This window comes from Cladophialophora psammophila (genome assembly GCF_000585535.1).
Source record: "Cladophialophora psammophila CBS 110553 chromosome Unknown aczJe-supercont1.1, whole genome shotgun sequence".
NCBI classification, from domain to species: Eukaryota; Fungi; Ascomycota; class Eurotiomycetes; order Chaetothyriales; family Herpotrichiellaceae; genus Cladophialophora; species Cladophialophora psammophila.
In genome coordinates, this window is record NW_006912922.1 from 1,564,495 (window position 1) to 1,590,879 (window position 26,385).

The 26,385-nt window shown below is 53.3% G+C and overlaps 9 protein-coding genes across 9 annotated transcripts; 3 read left to right on the top strand and 6 right to left on the bottom strand.

Annotated features, from left to right (window-relative positions):
* Nucleotides 1-318: 318 nt before the first annotated feature.
* A1O5_00555 (uncharacterized protein) lies at nucleotides 319-1,106 on the top strand (the record flags this gene model as incomplete). The annotated part of the gene is made up of 2 exons (XM_007741174.1): nucleotides 319-443; nucleotides 497-1,106. The coding sequence occupies 2 exons, from the start codon at nucleotides 319-321 to the stop codon at nucleotides 1,104-1,106; spliced, it is 735 nt and encodes a 244-aa protein (XP_007739364.1).
* A 35-nt stretch (nucleotides 1,107-1,141) lies between these two features.
* A1O5_00556 (uncharacterized protein) lies at nucleotides 1,142-1,891 on the bottom strand (the record flags this gene model as incomplete). Its single annotated transcript, XM_007741175.1, has 1 exon — nucleotides 1,142-1,891. One exon carries the CDS (start codon nucleotides 1,889-1,891, stop codon nucleotides 1,142-1,144), a length of 750 nt encoding a protein of 249 aa, XP_007739365.1.
* A 1,910-nt stretch (nucleotides 1,892-3,801) lies between these two features.
* Nucleotides 3,802-5,668, bottom strand: A1O5_00557 (acyl-CoA dehydrogenase; the record flags this gene model as incomplete). Its single annotated transcript, XM_007741176.1, has 5 exons — nucleotides 3,802-4,506; nucleotides 4,562-4,577; nucleotides 4,638-5,346; nucleotides 5,451-5,487; nucleotides 5,576-5,668. The coding sequence occupies 5 exons, from the start codon at nucleotides 5,666-5,668 to the stop codon at nucleotides 3,802-3,804; spliced, it is 1,560 nt and encodes a 519-aa protein (XP_007739366.1).
* A 592-nt stretch (nucleotides 5,669-6,260) lies between these two features.
* A1O5_00558 (uncharacterized protein) lies at nucleotides 6,261-8,129 on the bottom strand (the record flags this gene model as incomplete). Its single annotated transcript, XM_007741177.1, has 3 exons — nucleotides 6,261-6,987; nucleotides 7,072-7,283; nucleotides 7,380-8,129. The coding sequence occupies 3 exons, from the start codon at nucleotides 8,127-8,129 to the stop codon at nucleotides 6,261-6,263; spliced, it is 1,689 nt and encodes a 562-aa protein (XP_007739367.1).
* A 508-nt stretch (nucleotides 8,130-8,637) lies between these two features.
* On the bottom strand, nucleotides 8,638-10,390 carry A1O5_00559 (uncharacterized protein; the record flags this gene model as incomplete). The annotated part of the gene is made up of 2 exons (XM_007741178.1): nucleotides 8,638-10,125; nucleotides 10,178-10,390. 2 exons carry the CDS (start codon nucleotides 10,388-10,390, stop codon nucleotides 8,638-8,640), a joined length of 1,701 nt encoding a protein of 566 aa, XP_007739368.1.
* A 388-nt stretch (nucleotides 10,391-10,778) lies between these two features.
* Nucleotides 10,779-11,408, top strand: A1O5_00560 (uncharacterized protein; the record flags this gene model as incomplete). Its single annotated transcript, XM_007741179.1, has 1 exon — nucleotides 10,779-11,408. The coding sequence occupies one exon, from the start codon at nucleotides 10,779-10,781 to the stop codon at nucleotides 11,406-11,408; it is 630 nt and encodes a 209-aa protein (XP_007739369.1).
* Nucleotides 11,409-12,959: 1,551 nt separating this feature from the next.
* A1O5_00561 (uncharacterized protein) lies at nucleotides 12,960-14,447 on the top strand (the record flags this gene model as incomplete). Its single annotated transcript, XM_007741180.1, has 3 exons — nucleotides 12,960-13,269; nucleotides 13,365-13,610; nucleotides 13,741-14,447. The coding sequence occupies 3 exons, from the start codon at nucleotides 12,960-12,962 to the stop codon at nucleotides 14,445-14,447; spliced, it is 1,263 nt and encodes a 420-aa protein (XP_007739370.1).
* Nucleotides 14,448-19,793: 5,346 nt separating this feature from the next.
* On the bottom strand, nucleotides 19,794-20,927 carry A1O5_00562 (uncharacterized protein; the record flags this gene model as incomplete). The annotated part of the gene is made up of 2 exons (XM_007741181.1): nucleotides 19,794-20,769; nucleotides 20,833-20,927. The coding sequence occupies 2 exons, from the start codon at nucleotides 20,925-20,927 to the stop codon at nucleotides 19,794-19,796; spliced, it is 1,071 nt and encodes a 356-aa protein (XP_007739371.1).
* A 3,197-nt stretch (nucleotides 20,928-24,124) lies between these two features.
* A1O5_00563 (uncharacterized protein) lies at nucleotides 24,125-25,606 on the bottom strand (the record flags this gene model as incomplete). Its single annotated transcript, XM_007741182.1, has 3 exons — nucleotides 24,125-24,160; nucleotides 24,265-25,069; nucleotides 25,245-25,606. The coding sequence occupies 3 exons, from the start codon at nucleotides 25,604-25,606 to the stop codon at nucleotides 24,125-24,127; spliced, it is 1,203 nt and encodes a 400-aa protein (XP_007739372.1).
* Nucleotides 25,607-26,385: the final 779 nt, after the last annotated feature.

The following is a 26,385-nucleotide window of genomic DNA, read 5'->3' on the forward strand; positions in this document are numbered from 1 at the left end:
AGCACTGAAGACCTGTACTGAATGTGCGCCTTTGGGGGTCCGTCGCCTGAACCATCACTTTCAGTACCAAGTAGACACTGGAACATTAGACGGGCGTTTGTGGTGAGAGTGAGTGTAAAGGGGAGGGTAGGTCCAAAGTATTAATAAGATGAAGGAGATGAGGAAGGTGACCTTTTGAGCCAAGACGGCAGGCGAGGGGTGAGCGTAGGGCAGCATCACCCACGTCCCAAAAGGGAGGTGTGCAGCTTTGTTCTCTCCCTCCTCCATCAACCGGCCACTCGCATCAACAACGTTACTTCAAGGTCAGAACACGACACAATGGCTGAGCTCACCACAGACCACGTCCGATCCCTGGATCAAACGCGTCAAAGACTTCTAGCTCTCCATAAATCACTGGTGGCTTTGGGATCAGAGCTCGTCACCCAGAATCCACTTCCTTCCTGGTACACAGATTCCTGACTACGAAGAGACACATCTAGCTGATTGCATCGGACAGGTCAGCGCTTCAACTGCATGCGAACCTTGTGTCTAACAACCTACAAACCATTGCTTCTCAGCTGGCTGAGCATCGGGATACATATCAATCCACCGTCGCCTTTCCCACACCTCAGTTCCCGGGGACACAGCGCTCCTTCATTCTCGAGACTCTCCTTCGAACCAAGCTAGAACCCGACGTGGAAGATTGGGTTGAGGCAGGCGAAAACGTCAGTGTACAACAGCACAAGGCCACTTTCCGAGGCTTGTCGGACGACGACCGCAACGCTCTATGGCAGTGGGCCCCCGGGGCTGCAAATGGTGCGGCCCGCAAGCAGAAATGGGGCGCGGATTTTACCCTGGAGGAGAAGCAGAAAGGCGTAGAGAATGTGGCTACAGGGTTACGAAGACAGCTGGTAGAACCTCCCGATGACGAGGGCGAGGAAGAGCCTGAAGAGGAGGAAGATGAGTACGAAATCAGCGACGAGGAAGACGAGGGCGAGGATGGGGACAAAATGGATGTTGAAAAACAGCCGCCGAAGGCTGAGGCAAGCCCAGCTTCTACAGCCTTGCCAACCGCCGGCCACATGACCCTAGGAGCTCTCCACAAATTCATGACCACTGGACGATGACCACCTCACAGAGATGACTCTACTCCAGGTACAAGTCAAGATTGCGACAGGATGCTCGTCCAACTGGAGAACCCGACTTTCCGTCCCATCGCAGGCTCAGTCCCCCCCTGCCCTTGCGCAGATATGGTCGAGTCGTGCAGCCAGACAAAGTCCACCCATTCGCTGTCATCCATGCCGAGAATCATGTCTCTCTGCACTCTCCATTCGACAGTCACGTTGACGCACGACAAGGACAATTTGAGTGCCAGCTCAAAGTGCCTTCTCTCGGCGCTAGTGACTTGCGTGGCGACGGAGACACTAGACTCGATCACAATGGTCAATTTCTGGAGGGACTTGAGGAAGACAAGACCTTCAGTGACCCAGGATGCCGCGCAGGCGAATGCAGTTGACGGTCGATCCTGAGACGAAGGAGCAATTGTCAGGATGTGCAGCAATCCCACCATTGAGTCGGCCTGTGCCAACAGCAGATCTCGCGTTGTGACATGCACTGCCAATTCTCGCAAGCTGCAGCCGCCGCCCCAGTCGTCTGAGTCCTTTGCGGACTTGTGGTCGGCCTTTTCTCTTTCGTTCCAGCCAATTTCGATGTCTGCGCCACCACTGCTCTTCACCAAGTCACTGTCACCGTTCGTCCCCATCACGCCCGCTATTGACCTAAGAATCGACCTCAGAGACCATGCTTCCGTCACACTTGCGAGCAGGTGTAGCTCTAGCTTCCGAATTGCTCGTCGTTGAAACGGCTTCAGCACGTCCAAGAAATGTTTTGTCGCCGAAGTATTCGATCCCATGGTTACAGGACACCTGACCCAATTGACTTGGAGAGGCATCAAGCTTGTTTCCCTGTAAATTTGACGACAGAGAAGAAGACCTTGCACAATACTGTTGTTTGCGGCGTCGGTCCTTGATCCCGGACGTGAGACCTTGTACCGGTCTCCTACCATGCCGAAAAGCCTTGATGGAGCGCATGCCTTCTGGGGTGGAAATATCTCAGAGCAGTCCATGAAGACGTGTTCGAAAACCTTTTGCCTGAGCTCGTACGGGAGGCTGAGGAGCGGTGACAATGACAACGCTCGGGATGCTCTCTCAGCTGTGTTGTCATCTTTCGTCTGACTTTGCAGCTCGCCGTGTTCATGGCCTTCCTTGCTGCAAGCTGGTGGCTGCTTTTGATCATCCGCAAGCAATGATATCTCGTTTGAATCATGAAACATCATATCGGACTGGAGGGCTTTAGGTCAATGCGGTCTGTGGCTGCCCTTCGATGCCTTGGGGATGTTGCGAGTTGAGGCCCCAGGAGATGAGATGGGATGGGACAGCGGGCAATAAGACTGCAAGCCCGAAGGAGCGGTCGCACAGTAGTTGTGGGACAGGCGAATATTTCGCACCTTCTCGACTGTATTATTTGGCACCAGAGCGAATACGGAGCAACCAAGTCGCGAAATACTACTGGAGAAGAGTGGGAGTGGCGAGATACTGCACACCGCACCCTTGTATTTTACAACATGGCTGCACTCTCAAATGGTAGTGCCGGGCAGTACACTACCCATGGTGTGCGGATGCCCGAAACTTTGAGGGACTTGTACCACACGCTCATCTCGGCTACACGGTGGATTCTATCAGTCTTGGACTGGATGTGCTTAGCGCCGCCTTTACATTACGCGGTGTGTATCGCGGTAGTGGAGGGCAGAGAATTGGCTACTTAGTCATGGAAACGAAAGGACTGAACAGTCCAGGACTCCAGGTAATACTGGCAAATATGGGGAAGAGGCGGACATGCATTATCAATTCAAACCGACCAGGCATAATAATGTTTGACTCGGAATGAGGCTGTGTGGATGCAGGACTTGAGATGGGACTGACCACATGGAGTGCTTCATCCTTTTGTGCTATTATATAATACTGTACTATCCTACATGAGCAGGAATTGGACCGCCAAGCGATGGAGACGTCGCCGCCGCCCCTTTGGACGGAATCAGCCTCGCCCAGTACGAGCAACATTAGCCTTACATCAGCTTACTAGTTACATTCACCACGCTCACACCCACATATTTGACCGTCGGAAAGACCCGACTTGGTCTTTTTACACGGTCCTCTAGGTAACACCCCCCGGGGAATGAGTTCTTCCTTGCCTCGTTCGTTCTGCACTTGGAGTCAAGGGGAGAGGTCGAGGCCGAGAGGCGGAAACCTCATGAAAAGAGACGACATGCGACATGTGACATCGCGGCCCGTCTCCGTCGCGGTCGTGGCAAGAAAGAGATATACAAGTATGCTCTTTTGACTCCTGGACATTATACAAATACCAAGTACATAATACCAAGACTAGGACGGGAAACAGGGACAGGGACAAGGACAAGGACAGGGACCGCTCGCTCGCTCTTTAGCTTCAGCGCCCCTCGCTCCTTGGGGCCAAAAATGCGGAAACCTCCTGCGAGATAATACGAAGGAATTACCTTTCGGTCCATCCCCATCACGTCCACCATCGTCGGGACTTTCAAAGAGATTCAGGATAGGAAACGCAAGACAAGACAAGACAAGGCCTAATATGGCACAACACAATAATTCTGGATTCTGCAAAGACGACGACGATGATATTTCTCTCTCTCGCTCTCTCTTTTTTCGATGTCTTACATATGGTTCCTACAAGTAAAGTAAGCATCCCGCCTATTTTCCATACTATATGCTCCGGAAACCAGTACATAAATCACAGCATGGCCTTGGGCATCTGCTTGATGGCCTGCCTGACGCCGAGATCGGCCAGGACCTCCTCGGCGCCGCCCAGGATGGCGTCGAATTTGTACGTGCGGTGGAACTGCTCGACGAAGCGGCCCATACCCGTCTGCGTGATGCCGCGGCCGCCAAAGATGTTGACCGCGTCGTCCGCGACGTCGTGCGCGCACCGTGTCGCGTACGACTTCAACAGCCCGATCGGCCCGCCCAGCAGCTTCGACTGCTGCGCATAGTCCATCTGGTTCATCTGGTACGTGATGGTCTCGAGCCAAGACTGGCACGCCTCGGTGAGGGAGATCATCTTGGCGAGTTTCTGTCGGATCACCGGCTGGGACACCAGGGGTTTCCCGAAGACGATCCTCTGGTTCGTCCATTTGAGGCACTCTTCCACGATGGTGCGCATCCAGCGGATCACCGAGCAGGCCATGGCCCAGCGTTCGTGGTTGAAGTTGCTCATGATGACGATGAACCCGTTGTCCTCCTTGCCCAGAAGATGGTTCACCGGCACTTTGACGTTGTCGAACTGGATAAATGTGGTCGCCGCCGCGGTGGAATATGATGTCTTGATGCGTTTAGTCTCCACATTGTCGTCTCGTGGCACCAGGATGACACTGAATCCCTTTTCGGTTTTACAGCCCGTGACAAAGTAATCCGCGAACATGCCGTTGGTGATCCATTTCTATCATCACGTTAGTGGACTAGACCCCAGGTCAAGGGCATCTATGGAATATCACCTTCGTCCCGTTGATTCTGGCGCAGAGCTTGTCAGTATGGACGTCGCTTGATAAGAATGGGGGCAAAGAAACTCACATGTAATATTTCCCGTCCTCGGTCTTCTTAGCTGTCGTCCTGATCCCCGCAACGTCGCTGCCTGCAAACGCCTCGGTGATGGCAAGACACATGAATTTCCTCCCGCTTAGACACTCTTCGGTGACTCTATCCTTCAACGCCGAATCGTTTGCCCACTGTCGCACAGCTGTAAGTGAGATCATCATGCCCGCCATGTTTCCGTCTTGGAAACCTCTTGCCATGCCGCGAGAGAGCTCCTGGGCGACGATAAGGTCGTGGAAATAGTCAAACTCTTCGCCTTTCACATCGCCAAGTAGTTTGCGGCCGTAGAGATGCTTGCCGGGGCCGAGACGCATGGCGAGGAGGCCGTTCGATGCCATCTTGTCGACCAGTTCTTGAGAGATGTACGTGCCGTCGAGTTCTTTTTCTTGGGCTTCGGGGTAGATATCCCGGTCTACGAATTCCCGCATGGCTTTTTGAAGGGCGCGATGAGAGGCGTTGTAGTAGGGGGATTTGAATTGTGGAGTCAACCACAAGGGCTCCGCATAAGGCACTCTCGACAGGTCGCCCGGTTTGGGATCTATGACTTCGGGCTTCTCGCCTTCAATTGTGCCAATGCAGAGATTGGCGTATTTCTGGAGCACTTCATGACGGTGGAGGTTGTAGAAGGCCGTTGTGGCGTCCTGGCCGGCCACCTGTTGCAGAACGACATTGCCACCGGGATGGGCGTCTGTTGCGGATGGTCGTCAGTTCATACGTCCCAAGGATGAGTGAATAGGAAAAGACCCGCTGCCAAAGGACTGGGCGAGTCTTCCAAAACCAGCAGCGACATACCGAGAAAGTCCGAGAGGTCGTAGACTTTGTGATCAATCTGAGGGATTCGTGTTGTCAGCAGCCGAGGAACCCCGTGGTGAATCAGGCGAAGCGAGGACGGCTGCTAAGACTCAAGGAGAACTTACGATGCACCATACGTCGTCCTCTGTGTTATGCTCAGCAACTTCGGCACGGGTGTGCACCTTGCTGGGTATCGACTGAGATGCCTTTTGGGCCATGATTGTAGATTCTATTTCGTGGAAGGAGAAAAGGAGGACGGCCAAAAGTGTGTTCCCTCAGGCAATGGCCGGGATATACTTCCCCAGATCAAATGGGCTTCTTAAAGGATGAAAGCGGCGGCAAGTCGTGGTTAAAGATATATCTTGACATGTCATGGACTCGGGACTGGAACAATTTGTTGTGGTTTGACCTGGAACCGAGGTTCAGGTTGAGCTTCGAACAGCCAATCGCCGGCCTCAGTGACTAACCAATTGCCTGATCACTGATTGGTTGACGATACCCGGCTGCACGAGGCTGCACGAGGCTACACAAGGCTGGCATTTAGCCTTGAAGACTCCGGGCTTCGCTCGGCTTTTCGTTCAGGTCGACAATCCAAGGACAATTGACGCTCCTCGGCAACTAACACAACTACTTAGGTTGGTTACCATTGGTCGCCAGCGCCATTGGCATCGATGACTACTGTCGAATTCGTCTCTTTGAACGGAGGCTAAACGACAGAATTGCAGGAACGGAGACAACAGTATCTCGAAAGACGGAACGAGCTTCATGTGGTGTACTATTGAACTGTTATAAAGGCGCCAATTAGTCAATCTAGACACCTGTTTTGTTCAACCTCGCATTGACCACATCCACAAGCTCCACTGTGGGCTGTATGTAAGGCGTAATAGTGTTTCTGACAAGAGTTCTTTGCTCAAATGCATATGCAAGCCCGATGAGCAACTCCTCGCTGAAATGAGGCCCCATGAAACTGATCCCGAAAGGAACGTTTGGTGCCGTGGCATTCAGGTTGCCAAACCCATTGAGAGTAACCGCTGTCTTAGGAGGGAACGCTCCGAGGGGCACCGTAACAACAGGGGACCCAATCAGTGCAGGGAAATTGGGCGAAAACTCTGTCGGTAATACCAGAGCATCTAGTGAGTAGTTTGCAAGCGCGCCTGTGACTCCGAGGGGACCAGCCAAGTAGGTATTCATCGTATAGTTCGACCAGAACTCCGGCGAGGTGTTGTTATAGCCAAGTTCCAACGCACCGTCCCAGACCAGTGTGTCGCGCTCGGGCCAGTCTTCCAGAGGGAATGAATGTGTAAAGTTGCGAACATCCGCCACAGAGTACACGTGGTTGGGATTGTACGAGAGTTCCGAGAGATATTTCGCGAGGTCGCTTATGAAATCCGCTTCAAGGACGATATTAGAGTAGTTGCCCTCATTGAGAGCATCGTAGCCGGTGAAGTTGGTGTTGTCTATGACTGTGGCGCCCGCAGCACGCAAGACATCCAGCGCGGCATTGAAGGCTGGAACGATTGGCGCCGCAGTAGAGTCGCTGCAAATGTACGTTAGCCTTGGACTGGTGGTGAGCGTGACAACAGATCCGTTCCGACATGAGACACTTTGCGGGAGCACTCACAAGGATAGATCAATGAGATTTCGCGGCACGCCGATCCTCTTCCCTCGCAGCGCCGAAAAGTTGCATGCGGCGACGTAGTCAGGAATTGTGTCGAAGGGAATTGCAGAGGTATAATTATCATAAGACGACTTCCCTGCTATGGCCGAGAGGACGTACGCTGCGTCCTTGACTGTCCGGGCCATGGGCCCGACAGTGTCTTGATGTTCAGAGATCTGAAACGGACAGTCAGTCTCTGTCTGGAACGGCGGGTGGGTGCATGTGGCGGACTATCAAACACGAAATACGTGACCTCCCTGGGAGACACTCACAGGAACAACCAGATAACGGGACGTTAGTCCCACGGTAGGCTTAATGCCAACGAGGTTGTTGACATCCGAGGGACTCAATATGCTGCCGTCCGTCTCAGTGCCCAAGGCAGCCAGCGCCAATCCTAAGGACGACGAAACGCCACTGCCAGAACTGCTGCCACTGGGGTCTTGACCAGGATAATAAGCACCGACCGTCTGCCCCGCGATTGCCGACCAGCCGTTGCTCGTATTGAACGAACGGTAATTTGCCCATTGGCTCAAATTAGTCTTCCCTAGGATTATGGCTCCAGCCTTCCTGAGATTGGCGGCGATTGTGCTGTCCCTGGGGACCTTGGCTCCGGCGAGCGCATAGGAACCGGCAGTGTTATCCATGGCATCAGCAGTGGCAATATTGTTTTTGATCAGAATTGGAATGCCATGGAGTGGACCGTGCACAATGCCTTTCGCTCGCTGTGAGTCGAGTTTGGCTGCGATGGAAAGAGCATCAGGATTTAGCTGAGTCACCATATGCAAGGTGTCGTTGACTTCCGTGATGCGGGCAATGTAAGCCGTGACAAGATCGACACTTGTGAATAGACCCGTTTCGAGTCCACGAATGAGGTCTTCGGTTGTCGCTTCGATCAACGGCGGGAACGGAGCCCCGTTGATTGCTGTATTTTGATTCCAACATGACTGAGCCGCAACTAAAGCATTCAGAGACTGCGAAACAAGCAGGACAGCTACAAGTCGGCGAACGGATCCAAAGACCATGTTGATGAATAACGCGCAATGAAAACGGTGCAACAGGTGGAGTCGTCATGGTGTTCTTCGGCTTCTTTTAAATCAACGTCGGCTTACAGAGCCAGACTTTGCACAAGTCGTCACACAAGATAGCCTGATAAAGGAGCTTCGTGTACATACGCGTCGATCGGGGTCCGTTTGGTCGATAAGCCAGTGTCCTCGCAAAATAGTCGCTGTATAATTGGCGGGTGCTGCAATCGGACGTGTGTCGGGACACAGTACGCCTAGGGCTACCCCACAAATTTGCAGATGACCAACTTATCGAGCTGCCAAACTAGGCAGCTCAATAGTCGCTGCATACTCCAACACGACCCATTTGAAAGGCGCCAGCACAAACAGGCAGGCCATCATGATTCAGAATGAAAACACTGCAGCAGCCCGGGATGGATACTGGCTATGCACTGTTTTTGTCTTTGGTTGGCTCGAAGCAATTTCCGCATCTATTCACCGACGGATCGTTTCGTCCTTTGGTCGCCGGCTACATTTTTGGTGTTTGCCTCTTTGATACCATTTGCTTAGCTTCTCTCAAGAGGCCAACGATCAGCGGCACTCCAACAGGACCCAAAAGTGGAAGCAGGACGGCAATCTTGTGCTCGTCGGGAAAATAGACCTGGCCAACCATTGATTTGTCGAAAAAGGCCTTTTCGCTGTCTTTGAAAGCCTCTTTAGCATGATTGGGCGTCAAATCGAATCTACCCTCGAGCGACGAGTGGCAAAACGCTTTGAGATTCGCTATCGAGTCATCAACTAATTGCGCGACGTGTTTCGGGATCGGAATACTGCTGAGACGCTGAGCCAATCGAGCTAGCGATCCCAGACTCGATGCAGCATGGAGGTAGAGGGTAAGAGCTGACAGACGTTTGTAAGCGTCGAGTCGCAGTTGCAATGGTCGGGATTTGGCAGAATCACCCGGATTCAAGACACCCAGCAGTGACAGGAATTGCGAAGCAAATGTCTCAAAGGGGAGGCGCAATAGCTGGTGATCGAGATGAGCAGGCAGCATCATGTTTCCGTGGACAGGGTTTAGGTGCATAGGTGGATTGAGGATATGTATTCCGCCCCATTGAGGAATCAGCCATGAATTTTCATCGACTCCTTCAATCCTCAGAGGTATCTGATCCGTGGATGGAACATAGAGGATGAAATTGAGGGTAGGTCCATCTCCGATCGATGGCGCCAAGGGCCACTCTGCGGAATTCACAAAAGCCGTCAAATCTTTCTGCTGGAGAAAAGAGCCGTTTTGTCCTTCTCGATGAATAGGTTGTATGGCAGGAGGGAGAGTCGAGTATAATTGCACCTGGGTCGTGATGTCGAAATCGGCAATGGGTGAGAGTGCTTGTACAAGAGGTTCGATGTGATCTCGGAGAGCGTCGTGAACATCCCAACTTGAAGGAGCTCCGCTGGCTGTGAGGAGAGAGAAGGTGAGATGGAATTCGGGAGACGACTTGTATGCCCGGTTGATTTGCTTTTCTACCTTGGCGACGATGTCGTAGGGTTGAGACCTCAGAAACGCCTGTGCATTGTGGCTGTGGCTGGTGAGAGAGACAATTTGAAGTGCAGCAGCAATTTGTTCTTCTCTGAACAGTTCATGGAGGGTTTCCGCGAGGGCTTTGGCGATATTGACACTAGTACTAGGAGGTATGCTGGCCTGGGCGGTCGCTGTGACTGCGTCCAGCGTGAACGCAAAGCCATCCGGCGTAGGTCCAAGGAGAACTTTCAAGACAGGCGCTCCGTGGTTGAGGGTAGCAGGATCCTCGCCGCAAGTCGCATCCGTTGCTTGTCTCTTTTGGCCAGCGCCTGCGACATCTGCCCCCAACTTGACCAGGTGGAGCCGTTGATGGAGAGTCGGGTACTCGTTCAGATCATCCAAAGCTTGTTGGGTATCTTGCACTATCTTCTGCGCGTCTGAGCAAGAGAGGTCCGGGGCCGACAGCCAGAGATGCAATGGAATCGCTGTGGGTGTATTCTGGAAATTGCCGTCAGCTCTGAAATGCCTGCAAAAGATGCATTGTGCTCACAAGTCCCTCTGCCCAGTTGAGCATGTCCTGCACCGGCAGACTCGCCCGGTATATTGATGTGGTCTGCCACCATACCGGAAGACCCAGCAGTATAATCACAGCCCAGAAGGATAGTACAATCTTTGTCCGCAGGCTCACGGCTTCGGGCTTCTCGGGAGGAGGCTGTTTTGACGCAGGTACAGCGACAGGGGGAACGGTGGAAGATTGCTCCATTCCGGCAGGACCAGGTGCCGCAGGCGTAAGTTGTCTATTGGATTCTATTCGCTTTTGGTCGTGACACGTCCATCACGACCGAGGAATAAATGCTGGCCCAGAAATATGCGTGGTTGTGAGGAATTGCGAAGACAATGGGGAATTCACTTTTGCAACGTGTTTGCACGATTCAGATGCTAGCTCAGAAACGATCCACCTGATTCGCCGGCTGAAGAAACTGAACAAAGCCCTGTTGGTCTGCCATGACGAGCACAACTTTTTCTTTTCTCGAGGTTCATTCACGCTTTACAGGTCAACGCTCATTTTCACGCTCACTTAGACAGGATGCGCTCATTGTAACATGGAATTCAATCTTTGATTGACTGCTCTTGGACACCTTCAGGCCAAAATGGCCGCTTGCCGCACGGCCCTTCTGCTCAATTCTCAAGCTCGGTTTGTCCCGGCCGTTTCCACGTCATTGAAAGCACACCCAATACAACAAGCAAGGACACTCTTCGACTCCCTCCTCTCCTCAACATTTGGGACCTGTTCACTTCGTTCTATGGCCCATACCAAAGTTTTACCATACTCCGCTGCAACAGTTTTCAAAGCGGTCTCTGACGTGGCAGGCTACCCGACTTTTCTGCCCTTCACAATTTCAAGCAATGTCACATCGAGAGATGCTGCCGGCTACCCGACCCGAGCCACTTTGAAAGTCGGCTACGCGGCACTTGGCATTGAGGAAGACTGGGAGAGCATTGTTCGATGCGATCCGGCTCAAGGAATCATCGAGGCAAGGAGCAGCGAGGAGCACAGCAACGGTCTTTTTGAAACCTTGAGTACAAAGTGGCTCGTTGCACCTTCGAAGACGGCTGTCGACAGCACGGCTGTCAGGCTGAACGTCAACGTCAAATTTCGAAATCCTCTCTACGATCAAATGTTTGCCCAGGTCGAAAGTAAGGTTGCGAGTACGATGGTGTCTGCCTTTGAAAAGAGGGTTGAAGAGCTCCATCAAAAGCAGAAAATGCGACCTGGGTGAATGGCGGAAAGTAGCAAGGACGGTAGAGACCAATTGCAATTAACGTGCGTCTGTGGTCACGAGTCCCTCAGACGATAATCACTACCGCGTCCGGGTTGGCAATCCGCCGACTCACGAATTCAGGGGAGTTCAACGTCTCGGACCGTCTCGGCCAAAATGAAATTGAGATCGCACCAATATGGAACATCCGGCGTCGGCGTCGGCGTCGGCGTCGACTACTCAGATTTTTTGGACTGCTGCTGGAAGCTTGGGTACGGACACCAGCGACAGGGTCCGCATATATTGGAGCAACGCAGATTGGTGGGGGTGATCAGTCTTTTTCGTGACCCGGTCATCTCCGGATCAAACATGTACATCATGCATTGTGTGCGGGACGAGGCTTTGTCCCAGCCTTGTAAGGGGTTCCGGAGCGGGTGTTATAGATATGGGATGTATCTCCGGTGGTGAAAACTCTCCGTGCTTGAGACTATTGTAGATGGTCCTGGCGGCTCTGTGTTTTGAATTCATTTCTTCAACGGCGATCTGACAGTATCACAGTACTTGTCACAAACTTGTTCATTCACAACCGAATGAAACGAATCTCGTGGGCGGCTCGAGAGGAGAGGAAAAAGACTTGTGGCATCAACAGGTGCGTAATAGTTAACTACTAGTAAGGACGAGGTTTGGCGGCATCTTGTCGCCAGACAGGGAACAAGACAACGATCTCCAGAAGCTGCTGCAAGATGACAACTGATGGGTCACTTTCTTCAGGAGTTCGCTGGTGGAGTCGCGATAGTCCTCAGGAATAAGCAGATTCAAGAGAGGGTGAAGGAGGGGGAAAAAAAAAAGAGCTGTGATACATACATGCCGGCAACAAGTCACACACGAAGCTCGACGACGAGAGGCTGCCGAGATGCCTACTTGTTCAGAGGTGTGACGAGGAGTGGAAACTGCGCCAGCGGGTGTCAGTGGGTGTCAGTGGGTGTCAGTGGGTGCCAGTGGGTGCCAGTGGGTGGCGGGGTGGATGCCAGTGGCAGTGGCCGGGGGCCTCAGCGGAATGGTCAAGGATGGCAGCCAGCAACCAGCAACCAGCAACTCCCAGATCGCCCACCGAGGGCTCAGTGCTGCTAGTCCCCCACTACTGGAAAGTCTCCCACCATTCACACGCAGCTGTGGCAGCTTGTCACATCCAGACACATCCCGACCATCCCACGCCGCCAATCACTCCCCATCAGCTTGACCTCGTCCTCTGCTGCTGACTGGAAGATCAGCTTCTTTAACCGCCGAGTGTAATGCAAGCCACCGCAAGCATGGAAACAACCCTGTCCAGGTGCTTGCTACGACACATACGCAACCAACACACACACACACACACTCTCTCATACGCCGAGGGGGGGCAAAAGGGCCTCCTCTTCCTCCTCACCCTCTTTCCTCAGCTCATTCCTGGCAGGCCTTAAATTTGGGATAACATAGAAGCGCAGCGCAGCGCAATCTCTGGGTTGCAATCCAATCCAACAGACTCCCCCCGTCTGCCCTCTTGTTTCATATGTCGCTGCGCTCACCGTCAGTGTCATGGCCTACTGGCATGACCGTCCTGCGACCGGCGGCGGCGCGCCTGCTTCCTACATGGCGGCCATAGTCTACTATGGCCTGCTACTGACCCTCCTCCTCCGCGTCACCGCTGCCTTGCAGTCCGTTCCCGGGTCCCCTTGCGAATCTGTCTGCGTCGATGCAGGCTCCCTCGAACAAGACATCGTCTGCCTCGACGCTGATTACCAGTCCCTCCCCTCGGGTCGAGCGTTCCAGAAGTGCGTGGCATGTCAGTTGAACAGCACGGCGGTAGATACGGCGAGCAATGATACGGATGTAGAATGGGCATTGCGTATGATAAACTATTTTCTTTGTTTGCTTTCTCTCTTTGGAGGGTGCTAGATTGGAATGCTGAGACGTGGGTGTTCTTTGTGCTAAATCTTGCAGTGGCCCTTCGTTACACACTCGCTGGGTGCATGTTTGCCATCCCCGAGGACCATATCTCGATCAGCAGTCCATGTCAGGTCAGCTGTGCACCCCTGAACGCCTCGATCGGATACCGCATTACAAACGACAGCTCGACCGCCCAGCCGGGGAACGACTTCTGTACCGCCTACCCTTTTGACGACTACACAATCAACCGGTGTGCTACATGTTATAGCTTCATCCCGCAGCAGTTGTACCAGGCAAACTGTAAGCTAAATCCCCCACCCCGCGTTTCGTTTTTCACATATATTTTCTGCAATATTTCTAAAAGGAAGCAATGTTTTTCCATTTTTTTTCTTTGTGGCTCATTCGCTTTTCAAATTGCAAAAATATATAGTTTTACAAGCTCTCCACATCGCCTGCCGCCAACCCCCCGAACCGGGCAAACCGTTCTTCCCGGATGCAGAGTCCATCTTCAACGAGACGCTGATCGCTGGGCCGGCACCGCCGTCCAACAACACGGGTGGCCACGGCGGGCTGCACGGCTGGAAACTGGCGCTGGCCATCGTGCTCCCGATCGTCGGCGGCATCATCCTCATCTCGGGCACGTGCTGGGGTTGCTTCATGTTCACGCGCAAACGTCGCCAGTGGATGGCCCAGACGGGTCGCATGAGCCGCGTCCACGACGCACACGCCGACAGCATGTATTCGCCCATGTCCGCCAAAGCCGAGGCCTGGAAAGCCGAGGATCTCCCCTGGGGCGTGGCGGAGCCGCCGCGGGAAATGCACGCCATCAGCCCGACGGTGCTGCACGCGAAGCATCCAAGCCCCGGCGTGGCGCAAGGCAGATGGAGCCATCAGACCGGAGGAACAGGAGGATCGGAGCAGAACACGCCCCTGAGAGGCAGTTTTCAGCAAGACTCGGTCGGGCCCGGTCTTGAACAGGTCCGAGATCCAAATCTTCATGATCAGTATTTTGGCGTTGGCGAGGAAGTGGACGACTTACCCGGCCCGAGTGGTGGACACGAGTATTATCCGGAGCATCAGCAGCATGGACTCGGACAGCTCCGCATGCCTGATGATGAACGCGGCAACTTTATATGAATGGCAATGCGGTACAAATTCATCACAAGAAGCACGAGAAGAAAGATGGAAATCCTACGATGAAACGACCTCCAGTGTGACAACCCCAGCTGTTGAATGAAACTGTGTCAAAGACCGTTCGGACAATATAGAGTCATGGGGAAGGCTGTCACGGACTCTTCTTTTTCTTTATTCTTTTTCTGTCATCTCGGCCGATTCTGCAGGCTGTGTGCATTCGGCCAACTCCTTCAGCAGTCAGGGGAGGTCTCCGTGGCTGACTGCAATGAAATGTATTGTATATGTCCTCTTCGAGACCTAGAAGAACCTCGCCTGTTTTCCACCAAGAGAAAAGGAGTCTCAAGTAGTAGATAGACGTGTCCGCCCATTCTCGGGAGAATCAATTAAGCCAGATTCTGTTATCGTCGGATGACGGCTTCTGCGAAGATAACAAATTGCCGGACACGGGTCTTCGGCCCTTGAGCACAGCCTCGTGGCGGTGCGGATTTCCTGCTCGGAGAATAAGACGGAACCGAGCTTCCTTCTCCTTCGTCCTCGCACTGCAATCCTACTGCTATGCAATCTCTTGTGATTGTGTCTGCTCTCTTGTAGCACGCGATAGAGGCCCTATCCGCCTGCAATGGCCTCCGCAGCCAGCACGCGTGCTCGCCCTGAGGGAAACTCCGGTGTCAGCCCAAGTACCTCTCGACCCCCTTTTCGTCTGCAGCCTTGTCTAGTGAGACGTGTCAGCCTTACCGTTTCTTGCATCCTCTTTCCTTTTAGGTTCTTTCTTGGTGCTGCTGCTCTCTGTCTAAGACCTTTCTGGGTTTTGTCTTGCGCTAGAAAGTCAGTGAGGACGGTTGGCAGTAGAACTGAGGGTCGGCGTTAACTTTGGGCTTGAATCAGGCTGACTCAGGAGCTTTACGTACCCAGAAGGCTCTATCGCCAAAGACATCACACATTTATTTGTATGATTACCCTCTTGTTTTAGTCCGAATCTTTGCAGCGATTAACACCACTTCAAAATTCAATCGTTGTAATGTGTCTATCTTTCCAACAGCCTCCATGATATCCTCCTTTGAGCCTCGTACGTGCCGAATGTGCTAGAAAGGGCTCACGGATCGAGAGGAGTAGGATCGCGGTGGGAGCATGTCCAGGGAGAAGGATGGTTCAAAGGCATTTCTGGACCAAGTCAGCCTCCCGTTGAAAAACATGCTGTCAATGGCTGCACGTTAGAATGGTTCGTGGTCACCAAGAAGATCTTCGCCGCAGGTGTAGCAATGTGTCGGCACAAACAAAATTTTCAAGGCGGCGGACCTCCCCCCGAAAGCCATTCATTTAGTGGCGGGTAACTTCTTTGGAGTTTGGGGACGAAGCAATGCTGAACAGAGGGGGGGAGGAGGGGGGTTCTTCTTTTCTTTTTTCTTTTCTTTTCTTTTTTTTCCTTTTTGGCAGATAGAGGGATACGTCTGCTATGAGCAGCGTGCCAGACGAGCATTCTCCGAGCGTATTGTTCGGCTTGATTGCAGGATCGAGGAGATTTCAAAGCGTAAAGCTAGGGAGGTGAGGTACTTGGCACCATTAGTGTACGCGCAGAGCAAATGGATCCAGTCTGTCTGGCTCTGGGCTTTCTCGAATGGAGAACCGTCTCGACAATAGAGAATTGCTTAGGAGGCAAGAGATTAGTTCGCGGCTTTGCCTGAAAAGCAAGTACCGTCAGCAGCTTGCCGTGGAAGAAGCAATGCCAGCCCACAGATCAAGATGCGGCTGAGGGCAATGATAAGGAGCTCGTCCAAGACTGTAAACCTTCACCAGGACTGATTGCCCCCGTGTGCCCAGTATTTTGCTCACGAATCTGCGGAAGTGTGACCCGCCTCTTGAGTGGACACCCTCGTTCTTCCTGTGTATTCTGGCTCCTCCCCAGTTGGCGGCATCTTTCAAACCGACTGAGATAACCTCTCCATGGTAAGAGAAAAATGAGGTGATGGGCAAGAGTTCGGACCTGGATGTAAGTTAGGGTAACGGTAGCCACTCAAGAGCGGTCGAGGATCGACAGCGTTCCCTGACAAGGTTTCAGATCATCGTCTCCGTCGCGGGTAGACACCTGGAAAGAACTCTTCGAGGGATTTCCAGTTCATGACGTGAATGTGTGTGGCCAAGCGGCCCGTGGGGTCAGCAAGGCAAAATAAAAGGTTCAGTTGAAGGAGTGATGATGAACCAAGTCCCAGGGCGCAACGAAGCGAATAGCGTGCCTCATCTCGCCTCACTTTTCCAGATCACAAATATTGGAAACACCCTTGGGGCACGTCCGCGGGACAATTTTTGGCTCCAGCCGTCCCAGGGTACAGCCACGGGACAGTCTCTGTAATAGCACAAATGGTCGAGGTGAAGAGGGCGCAGTGGACATTTGAGGTAGCGCTGGGCTCAGCAAGAGGCGGTCTATCAACCCGCAAAATGGCTTCGTTCGGCCCGGGAGTCAAGGAAAGAATGGCAAGTGTTATGGTCGGCGTCCCAAGGTTTCGGCCTCTCGCAAAGACTGGTCAGTGGCCACTGGGGGGGAGAGGCGCGTCTTGTACGTCCACCCAACTCAGCCGATATTTCGCGCATGTTCGCTATAAACCCTCTCCCAATCGCCCGTGCCTTTCGTGGTCGGCCGCCCCCAATCGAAGTCTTTTTGCCAGATCCAATTTACGCGTCCAAGCTTTGCTCAATGCCCTCGCCAATCGTAGCGCAGCGGATCAGTATCTGAGGTCTGTCGAGGTCTAGAATTTGACGTGTGTGAAGGTACGGTTCAGGATTTCAGAAACTGGGGTCCTGCAATTGACGATGGCCCATTCCATGTTTCAGCTTCGAAGCCAGGCCTCGTATTGGATGGACCACGCCGCTGAATTGGGCAGTTCGCTCTGTCGCTTCGGTAAGGAAGCCCGAACCTAAAAGCCCCAGACGAGGCCGTCAAGGAGGCATCATCGGAAAAGGGGTCGGATGTGATGAACTTTATCTCATCGATGCAGAAAAGGCCGCATGTTAGATGATCTACTAATAGTGAGCACCGTCCAGGGGGATTCTGGGCGACGGCGACGGTGACGGACCTGTTGATACGCTGCAAACCTGCTCACCCATTTGATTTGCAGCTGGAAGTTTTCTGCGAGGACTCACAGGCGCGCAGAACGTTCTCTGCATCCCGCCTCAACCCAGGTCGCAGTTTCTTCACCCGCGAGGCACTGAGTTTAGCCGCTCCCCACGAAGACCGCTCAGTTGCTGCCCAAACTCATGTCTTGCAGGTATTACCCTGAAGTTTGAGTCATTCACTGGGGGTACGATACATCCTGGGCAGCGAGGGGCAGGCGGTGGCAATGTCGATGCCCAACGTTTCCGAACGTTACTTGTGCAGGCTGCTTGGGAGCACAGGAGCTTTCAAGGCTCGGTTTTCACAGATACATTGCACTGTCAGGTCAAGAAAAGCAGTTTAGGCAGCACTTGGTTGATCGCCCTCGGGGTGAGAACAAGTACAGATCTAAGCACATGACGTTCCACATTGCATCCGTTGGCGAGAGCTTGTAATATTCGGCTCTCGCAAAAAGGACCACGGATGAAGGCTGAGGGACGATTGCAAGCAGAAGAAAAGCATTTAGGTTCACAGACAATCACGTTGAGCATTGACTGAACACGCATTCGGGAACCGTGTACGTACTTCCTGTGCTGAGGGTTCAAGGACTAGCTCCTCGCCGCCTTTCCGTCCACCGTCGCTCTGCAAGAGTAGGGAAGCTGGAAGAACATGGATGCTAGGCTGGCCATCGGGCGCCCCTACAGGCTCGTCGCAGAGAACCATGCAGCATTGGGCAATGGGCAGCCTTCTCCGGCTTCCATCTGATCACGCGGCCCTCGAGTAGAATCTTCTTGCGACGTCTCCGCTTGCGCCTTCATTTGCTTGCTCTTTGGACAGCCATCACGCTGCGTTGCATTGTTGTCCTCGCCTTTCCTGTGCCCAACCATCGCTTTTTGTTGGCCCGTAGCTGTAGTTTTGCTGCGCAGGCGCTTGGGTCGCAACTTGGACCATGCAGCTTCGATAGCGGTCAACAAATAACCGGAGTCGGTGGCGGCCTTCAAGGCGTAGAATGCCCGGACATCCATGACGATGGCTCTGGTGAGCCAACCCGTTGAATGCCCCCCTGATTATGGAGAGTGCATGCTCGACGTTGGCGTCTCCCTGTCGGGAATTCGCAGCACTTACGCAGCAGAACGTCCCCTCCCAGCGAATAGTCTTCCGCGTGTGTTCTTTCTTATCAGTCTCCTTCGAGCTCGACACCATGGGAAGGACACGTCTGTTGAAAGCCGATCGTCTGTTGTATTGACACATCAAGTCTACATATGTCTTGGTCACACAACGCCATGATAGGATTCAATACTCCACTTCTCGTGCGGCCATTGCGATCCAGTCGGCACCGGAGGGATGACTCGGAAAGCTGGCCTTCGAGGCTCGGTTGTCAGAGTCGGAAAGCCTCCTAGCGAAGACTGGGGGGCTCGGGGCATCGTGGAGAAATCTTCTGTCATTTGCGCACTGCGACAAACCGGTGGTCAGCAAATAGTTCCTTCAAGATTCTTTGCACTTTTGGAGCCAAAGCCGAAAGTCTGACATACCGGGAATGACCCCAGAGAAAATCCTTCCTTTCGCCCCCTGGGTGCAATTTGCACCGGGGGCCTGGTCGCAATTCACAATTGCATTGTTCTTGGCTGGAACTTTTGTACTTCCCGATCCGCACGCGCCAGTCAAGCCGTGCATGGACAATGGGCATCGTCCTCGGCCGGTTCCGGCAAAGAATTGCGGGCAAGGTAATGCCTGAGTGATTGTGTAACATGAAGGTTGACAGTGCTCGATGAGCCTTTGGGCACCAGAATTTTCCACAATGCTCCAGATGTCCCAGTCATCTGTGAGAAAGCAGAAGATATCGTAGTGAATTTGGGGGAAGTCCCCCAGTCTATTCGAGCACCTGTAGCGTGTGGCCATCGAAACATCGTCCTCCGAGTAAATGTTATTGCTGAAGCGGTGTATGCAAATTGAGGCTGTGTTTTCAGTTTCATCAGGTGCGGCATACAATGGGTCTTAGCTATGGCCTCAGAACACCCCCTCCCACTACTGGACTGGGTGCCAGTCATGACATGGTGAGGGAAAGGCCGATACACAAGTTCGATCATGAACCTGCATGATCTCGCTGATACTGGAAATGGGTATTTGCGGGCGAAGAAAATCAATGAGCTCCAAAGATCCATGTAGAGTAAATATCTGGCATGTGCATCATTGAACGAGGACGAATGAATCCCCCCTTCTTCGCAAACTGGAATGAACAAGCAAACATGAACTGCGGGGACTCTTCACTGAAATCCCAACCCTCTGAGTCTGGCTCTTCTTTCGAGGATTACGCTCTCGGTTTGCCTATACAGAGCGTCGAGCTGTTCCATAGACAAGGAATCCATCAAAATTTTGGCGACCTGGGTGGCTGCGCTGACTAGTTGCAGCATGTACCGGTCGTCCTTTGGCGTTCTGGGCTGCTGGTCTCGGTTGTTTTGCTTCAGGGCAAGCGAGTTCTCTAACGTCGTAACAAACTGTTTGATTTGGTTATCGTAGAGCACACGGGCTGGGATCCTTCGCTTGGTAGCGAGCCTCTTCAACAAATACGCCCACTCGGTCCACTCGCGGTCCCCGGGCGTGCGGACCCGTGGTTTGTCCCTTTCTAGCGGGATGGGAAACTGATATTTTGCGACAAAGTGAAAGGCGCACCGGGACAAGATATCGTTGACCCGTGTTGTGATTTCGTCTTGCTCCTCAATGTCCAGGTGGACCGGGAGGGAGGGTAGTGCCTGGGACCGTGCGTGCTCCTGTTGCGGCACAGGGAGCGGAAGAAGTTGAGACGGCCCGTCGAACTCGTCCTGGTTGAAAGGTCGTCGCCGCGTGTGGTAGCGGGTAGCAGTCCTGCCCAGTTCGGAAGCCCGTCGGTTCTGCGTCTCCAGATCGTACTCTGCGTAGCCTTGACTTGTGGGAGACCCTGTCTGAAGAATAAAACTGTCCTGGCTTTGTCTTCGAAGCGCGATGTTCTGGTCATCGGGATTCGACCTGGGAGGAAGACCGTGCTGCGGATACGAGCCGGGATCAGAGGCAAAAGTGGACGATTGTGATATAAACGAGAGTGGTCGGAAAGGATCACCCACAGCAGTCGCTGTAGGTATACGAGTTGCGCTATGAATCTCCGGTGGAAGCCTCTGCCGCAGCCTCTCCGACCGCTCAGGTGATATGCGGCCGCCAGATTCCCCGGCGAAAGGGTCGTAGGTGGACGACGGCCACTGGGAGAATCTGCTGTGTATCGCTGCGTCAACAGAGAAAAACTAGGGCATTAATATCCGGCGTTGCACCCACCTCTGGAAAGAGAACGGAGAAGAGGTTTCGGCCAGAGGTCTCGACGTAGCCGTATCTTGCTGCCTGGAAAACGAAAAGTCCTCCTTCTCCGACATGCCCGCGGTGTTGTCTGTTAAATCAAGCGCAAACTGAACCCCCGGGGCGAGTCCCGACGAATAGGTAGACTGGAGATTGTTGATCGGAGACCTCAAGGCCAACATGATCAGAGCGGCCAAAATGATGGACAACTGGGGGAAGAGGGCAGAGAAATGGAGATCGGAAGAAGAGTGTGATCTTGCCTCCCGCTACGATAGGAGGGTGTCGAATGATCTGTGGCCAGGGGCTTCGTATAGGGTGCTCATCAGGTATTGGAGCATAATTTTCAATGCCAACTTGGGTTCGCAAGAAGAAACAACGACTCGGACAACCCAATAATGAGGATATTGAAACCTCATCAATGACGGCACGTGGAGGGGACAAGGCAGTGACTTTTTTGGCCCTCTGGTGCCTCAAGACTATGCTCGAAGTTGTCTGATTCCGCAATCCCCGGAAGACTCTAGTTTCTGACGAAAAGACCCACTGGACAGGGGCTGAAACAAAAGTGCCTTGACCCTGAGCAGCGGGTTCTTGCCGATGGGCATGGATGAGGCGTTGAGGCGCTCCCCGTTCATTGCGCACCAGTTTAGCAGATTAACAAGGTCTGCCTTAGCAGTTCGACGGAGAGCGCCACTGATTCGTGCTCGCAACCCAAAAGTTGGTACCCTAGGTTGTTCTGGAAGCCTAGTAATTTCTTCGCGGGAAAGAACGGCGGTACCGACGGCGACTGGAAATCCATCTCTAGCTTATTTTGGCGGTGCGCAAACATAAGGTTTTGATGCCCGAGACGCGTTCAATGGACGGGTCCTCGTTATGTACCCTCAGTGTTAAGGTGAGGTGCATTGCCTACCTGTCCCGTGGGCATTCGCCATCGACCCATGGGGTTGAACAGACGCTGAGAGCTGTAGCGAGTGGCTGTCCGCAGTATTAAGTTCGTGCCCAGGGACCATGCATTCTCGAGTTTCGCACAGCCCTACTTAACATGGAGAAGATTCAAGAGGGTTTGTTAGAACGCCTTGGACTGGCCGTTTCGAGCCAAAGCGGTGGATCATGCCCTAGGATTGGCTCGGGTGGAGAATAACAACGGGTGATGAGCGTGAGGCGTCGAGCTAGCGAGTCGCATGGGTCATCAACGGCACCAAGTCCCTTTCAGCAGGTATCCGGAGATCAATCTGTCGCAAGATCTGATACATGGTTAATACCTAGTCGTTGCTTTCGTGGAGAATGACCGACTGCGGTGATTCGTGTTAGAGCACAGCCGCACAGAATGGTTTGATGGGTGTCTGGGGAGAGAGCCAACCGCAGCCAGGAAGCCGCGTCAGGATGTCAAGTCACAAAAAGGTTTGGCCATTACAACATATCCGCCTTAGGGGCCTGTCAGAAAGCAAGCGCGAGGTGCCGAGAGTGACGACGGCCTCGCTGATCGTAGACGAAAGATTCAAGACAGACTGGAGAAGACCCATTGCATTATTGCTGCCCAAACCCAACGGGCCTGTCCTGGCCCTGGTGCCGATCACGGAGCTGATCTGCACTGGCCTCGGTGAGGCGGCGGAATTTTCTCGAAGCAGGGCTGCGAGATCCTGAGCGTCCAAACAGACGGCACCAACGGGGAGGAGGGGGGGGATTCGATTGTGAACGCTGGCCGATGCTGGCAAAGGTTCCCTTGTCCGGACCAGGGGAGAAACTGGCCCTTACAATAAAGGGGGGGGACGGATCAGGCTACTGAGGTGAGAACGTTACGCCCTAGAACCGTGACGGTCTCAGCAATAGTCGACCAGAGAAAGAAGAAGTTCAGAATGGCCGGTAGTTAGAGAGAATTCCAGTTTCCCGAGGCTCCTACCTACTTGTTACAAGTACCGAGTACGGCGGAAGGGGGATCCATCACTCGGAGAAGCAGTGCCAGACGGTTAGTGGGCCAAAGAACAGGTTCAGGGTCCTGGATTCCGTGCAAGCGGGAGACCAGTAGTTCGGTGGAGGACGCGGGACGAACGACCCAGGGAACTGTGATGGGTGGCTCCGTCGTGAGCGAGCAGTGGTCAAATGGGGGATTTAGAGTTGGGGCGAGGTTGAAAGGGAATGGTTTGAGAGGCTACTGTACATCAGGCAATCAAGACGACGACGAGGGAGCGGAAAGTGGAGAGGTACGAGTGGTCAAGTACCTGGTACCCAGTACTGGGTACCTCGTAGTGGTTGGTACCTACCCAGTACAAGTTACCTACCCTGTACTTGTAGAGGAAAAGGTGGGCAAAAATAAGAAAAAGGGGGAAGACGAGGGATGGAGCCTTGGAGCCTCGCTATTTCCCGCCCCCGTCACATCCCCCTGTCCGCAACGTCATTGGCGGATGCATTTGCCAAGCCGTCGGCGACGTCACCGCCCACAAATGCCGCCCGCGCCGGTCACGCGCTTGAGGCTTCAGTACAAAAACATGAGACGGCGAACGCGCAAGGCTCCCTTCCCACTGAGCACTACCACTTCATTTCCGTGTCGACACCACCGCCACAAGCCTACCCAGTACTGGGTACCAAGTACACAATACGAGATTCTTCCGGCCGGATGGTACCCCAGATGACACCCAGAGAGTTGGATTCTCTTCACAATGCGGATGGAGTAATTATGCACCCTCCCATCAGCACAACCATGTCCCTCCGTGTCGTGCTTCCGACGGCCAGGTACCCGACATTTCCCACTTTGTGCAACCATTTCGGCCCCCTCACTAGGTATTTAATGCCTGCTGCTCCCAGGATCCCCAAGCAGGTACCCGGCGGCTTTCCAGGGCTAGATCCTAACCCGGGTAAGCACTGCTGAGTTCGTTCTTTGCGACTCGAGTCTCAAGGAGTCCTTCTACACACCAAGACGGGCAGCTGCACACCCATGTTTACCATCCTACCACACTACCACTCCAAGTCCTCGGTACACTACTTAGTTGTACTTGTACCTCTGGCGACTCTGCCCAACGCTACCAGAAATCAAATTCAAAAATCGCGCATCCTCCAAGCACCGATCCCCGATTACATAGTGCTGACTGAATCTCATCATATGGCACAAAGCCTTTGTCTACATACCAGTACAGAGTAGGGATGTACTCGGTCCTGCAAACCCAGGTCTGGCACCTTTGGCTCAGGAACCTTAATCGAATCATTCCACATCTACCCACACGGTGGATTTCTCGTACGTACTGCGTATCATCATGCGGCACGGAAGGGGCTGCCGATTAATTCACCGTCGCTCTCTTGTCAGTCGTTTAGCATAGTGCTGGTCCGCATTGGCATCAGTTAGCACAACTAAAGAAAGCATCCATCTGCCGAGCTCGCAGCCAGAAGCCACGACAAGGGGCGCAAAGGGGCCGCAGCACTCACCTCGCAGCTGGCTCTGATTCCCGCTTCAAGCCCTACTCGAGGTTGATAGCCGAGAATCCTCCTGGCCTTATCACCACTGGCATATCGCATCGCGCAGGCATCCATTACGCTTCCACGCGAGAGGGTCGTTGGAGTGCCCGAGACTCGCGTAAAGACTTCCGCGACCAAGCCTAGCACCCAGCCCAGTCCTTCTGGAATGTGAATTTCCCAGGCTGGCGGGAGGTGCCCAAACTCTTTCCAAACAGCAAGGCTGAATTCCCGGAAGGAAATGGGTTCGTTGTTTTGGATGAAGAAAGTCTCCCCTGCGGCGCTTTCCGCTCTTGCTCGGCCATGGCAACCACGCTTCGGTTCCGCTGATTGGAAATCCAACAGGTTCTCGACGGCAAGGACGTGCGCGTCAGCCACATTGCCGACGTAAGTCGTGTCCCAGAGATTCTTCCCGTCTCCAATCACCCAGCGAGTCTCTCCTTTGGCAATACAGGCGTGAATCGGCGGTATCAGCTGGTTGTCTCCTTCGCCAAACAGCACGGACGGTCTCAATACGCATGTGGACATTGACTTGTCGTTTGCTGCAATCACAATCTGCTCCGCCTCGACTTTACTCTCACCATAGATGGACGACTTGGGCGAAACAGGCCATCTTTCATCAATGTTGGCATAGGACTGGCTCATGTCGTCTATCACGGTGCAGCAACTACTCGTGTACACAAATGCTCTGCATCTGCTTTTCCTGGCTGCGTCGACCATATGCCGCGTGCCCTCCACGTTGACAGCTTTGACCAAGGCTTCTAGGCGCCGTGCATACCTGCCAAAATAAACCGAATGAGCCATTGCGCATCATTACAAAGCGAGAAATGTCGAGCCCGATAGAGGTACGATGCACATATCGGCCCTCTTGAAGAAAACGGCTCCCGGCGCCGGGACACGGAAGCTGCAACATTCGGACAGCACCGCTTGCACAACATTCGAGACGGACCTACCTCTCGCTCAAAGATGGCACAATACCTGCTGTGTGGATGATGGCATCTGCATTGATCATGGCAAGCGCGTCCATGACGCTCGTCTTATCTGTGATATCGGCCTGGACGTATCCATACTCGCATCCTCTCAATAAGTCCAGCTCATCGTCTCCATCGTGACTATTTCTGTGCCGTCGATTCTCGCCCTTGTCGAGAATCCAGACGTCCCATTCAGGATGAAATTCCTGCAAGGATCGGACAATCGCCGAGCCTACAAACCCAAGGCCACCTGTCACTATGATTTTGATAGGGGTTGGAGAGCTGTTTGGTGTCTTTTGCACGGAGCCGATAGTTCCTGAATCTCCTTCAGCAAGCTTCGCCATTTTGGCTCGGGGCTTCTTCGCAAAGCAAATTCGACGAAATTCAAGGATGAAATCAGGGGTTTGGCCGTTTACGAAGGCCGTAAAGCATAGGACGAGAAAAGGTTCACATTGCATTAAGCTCCTGCCGTTCAGCAGTGCATTAATCATCACTCAGGTTGGAGAGAGCCACAAAAACGAATGAGAGCGAGGAGAAGTCGCCCCGTGCAATCACACCACACGGCAGCTCCTTCGTCTCACTCCGCATATTTTCCCATCTGTCTGACTTCCGTATTACCCGCCGGAAGGGCCAAACAGGAGCCCGTCTGACAGCAGCAATTTCCGGGCCGTTCCCCACAGCAAGGCTATGTTCCCTCGGGCCCCTGGTTACTCCACCCACGGAACACGGACATGCTTCCCCATCAGTGCTCGTGCATAACAAGTAATCATGGAGTCCTTCGAAAAGGTCTATCTCGCTTACAAGCTTCCAATGCTTCTAAAGCTTCCATTTCCCACGCCAGGGTCGCCAGCGACGCCATCGGACGGGGATCATGATCACCGAGACATGCCCATACTCGATAATATGAACGCCACTTATTCCAGCTTCCCAAGAGGTGCAAGTGGGCCCTATCGGTGATCAATGATCATCTGTCAATAATGCAAGGACGACGCGAGTCGAGGCGAGGCGACAAGGTCCCTTGGTCCCAACGGCGCGGAACCCTTGTCATGCCGCCGTCGGTTACTATTTATTGATATCCTGGCTCATTTCCCTTGGTACTTGGTACAGAGATCTCAATCAAGTT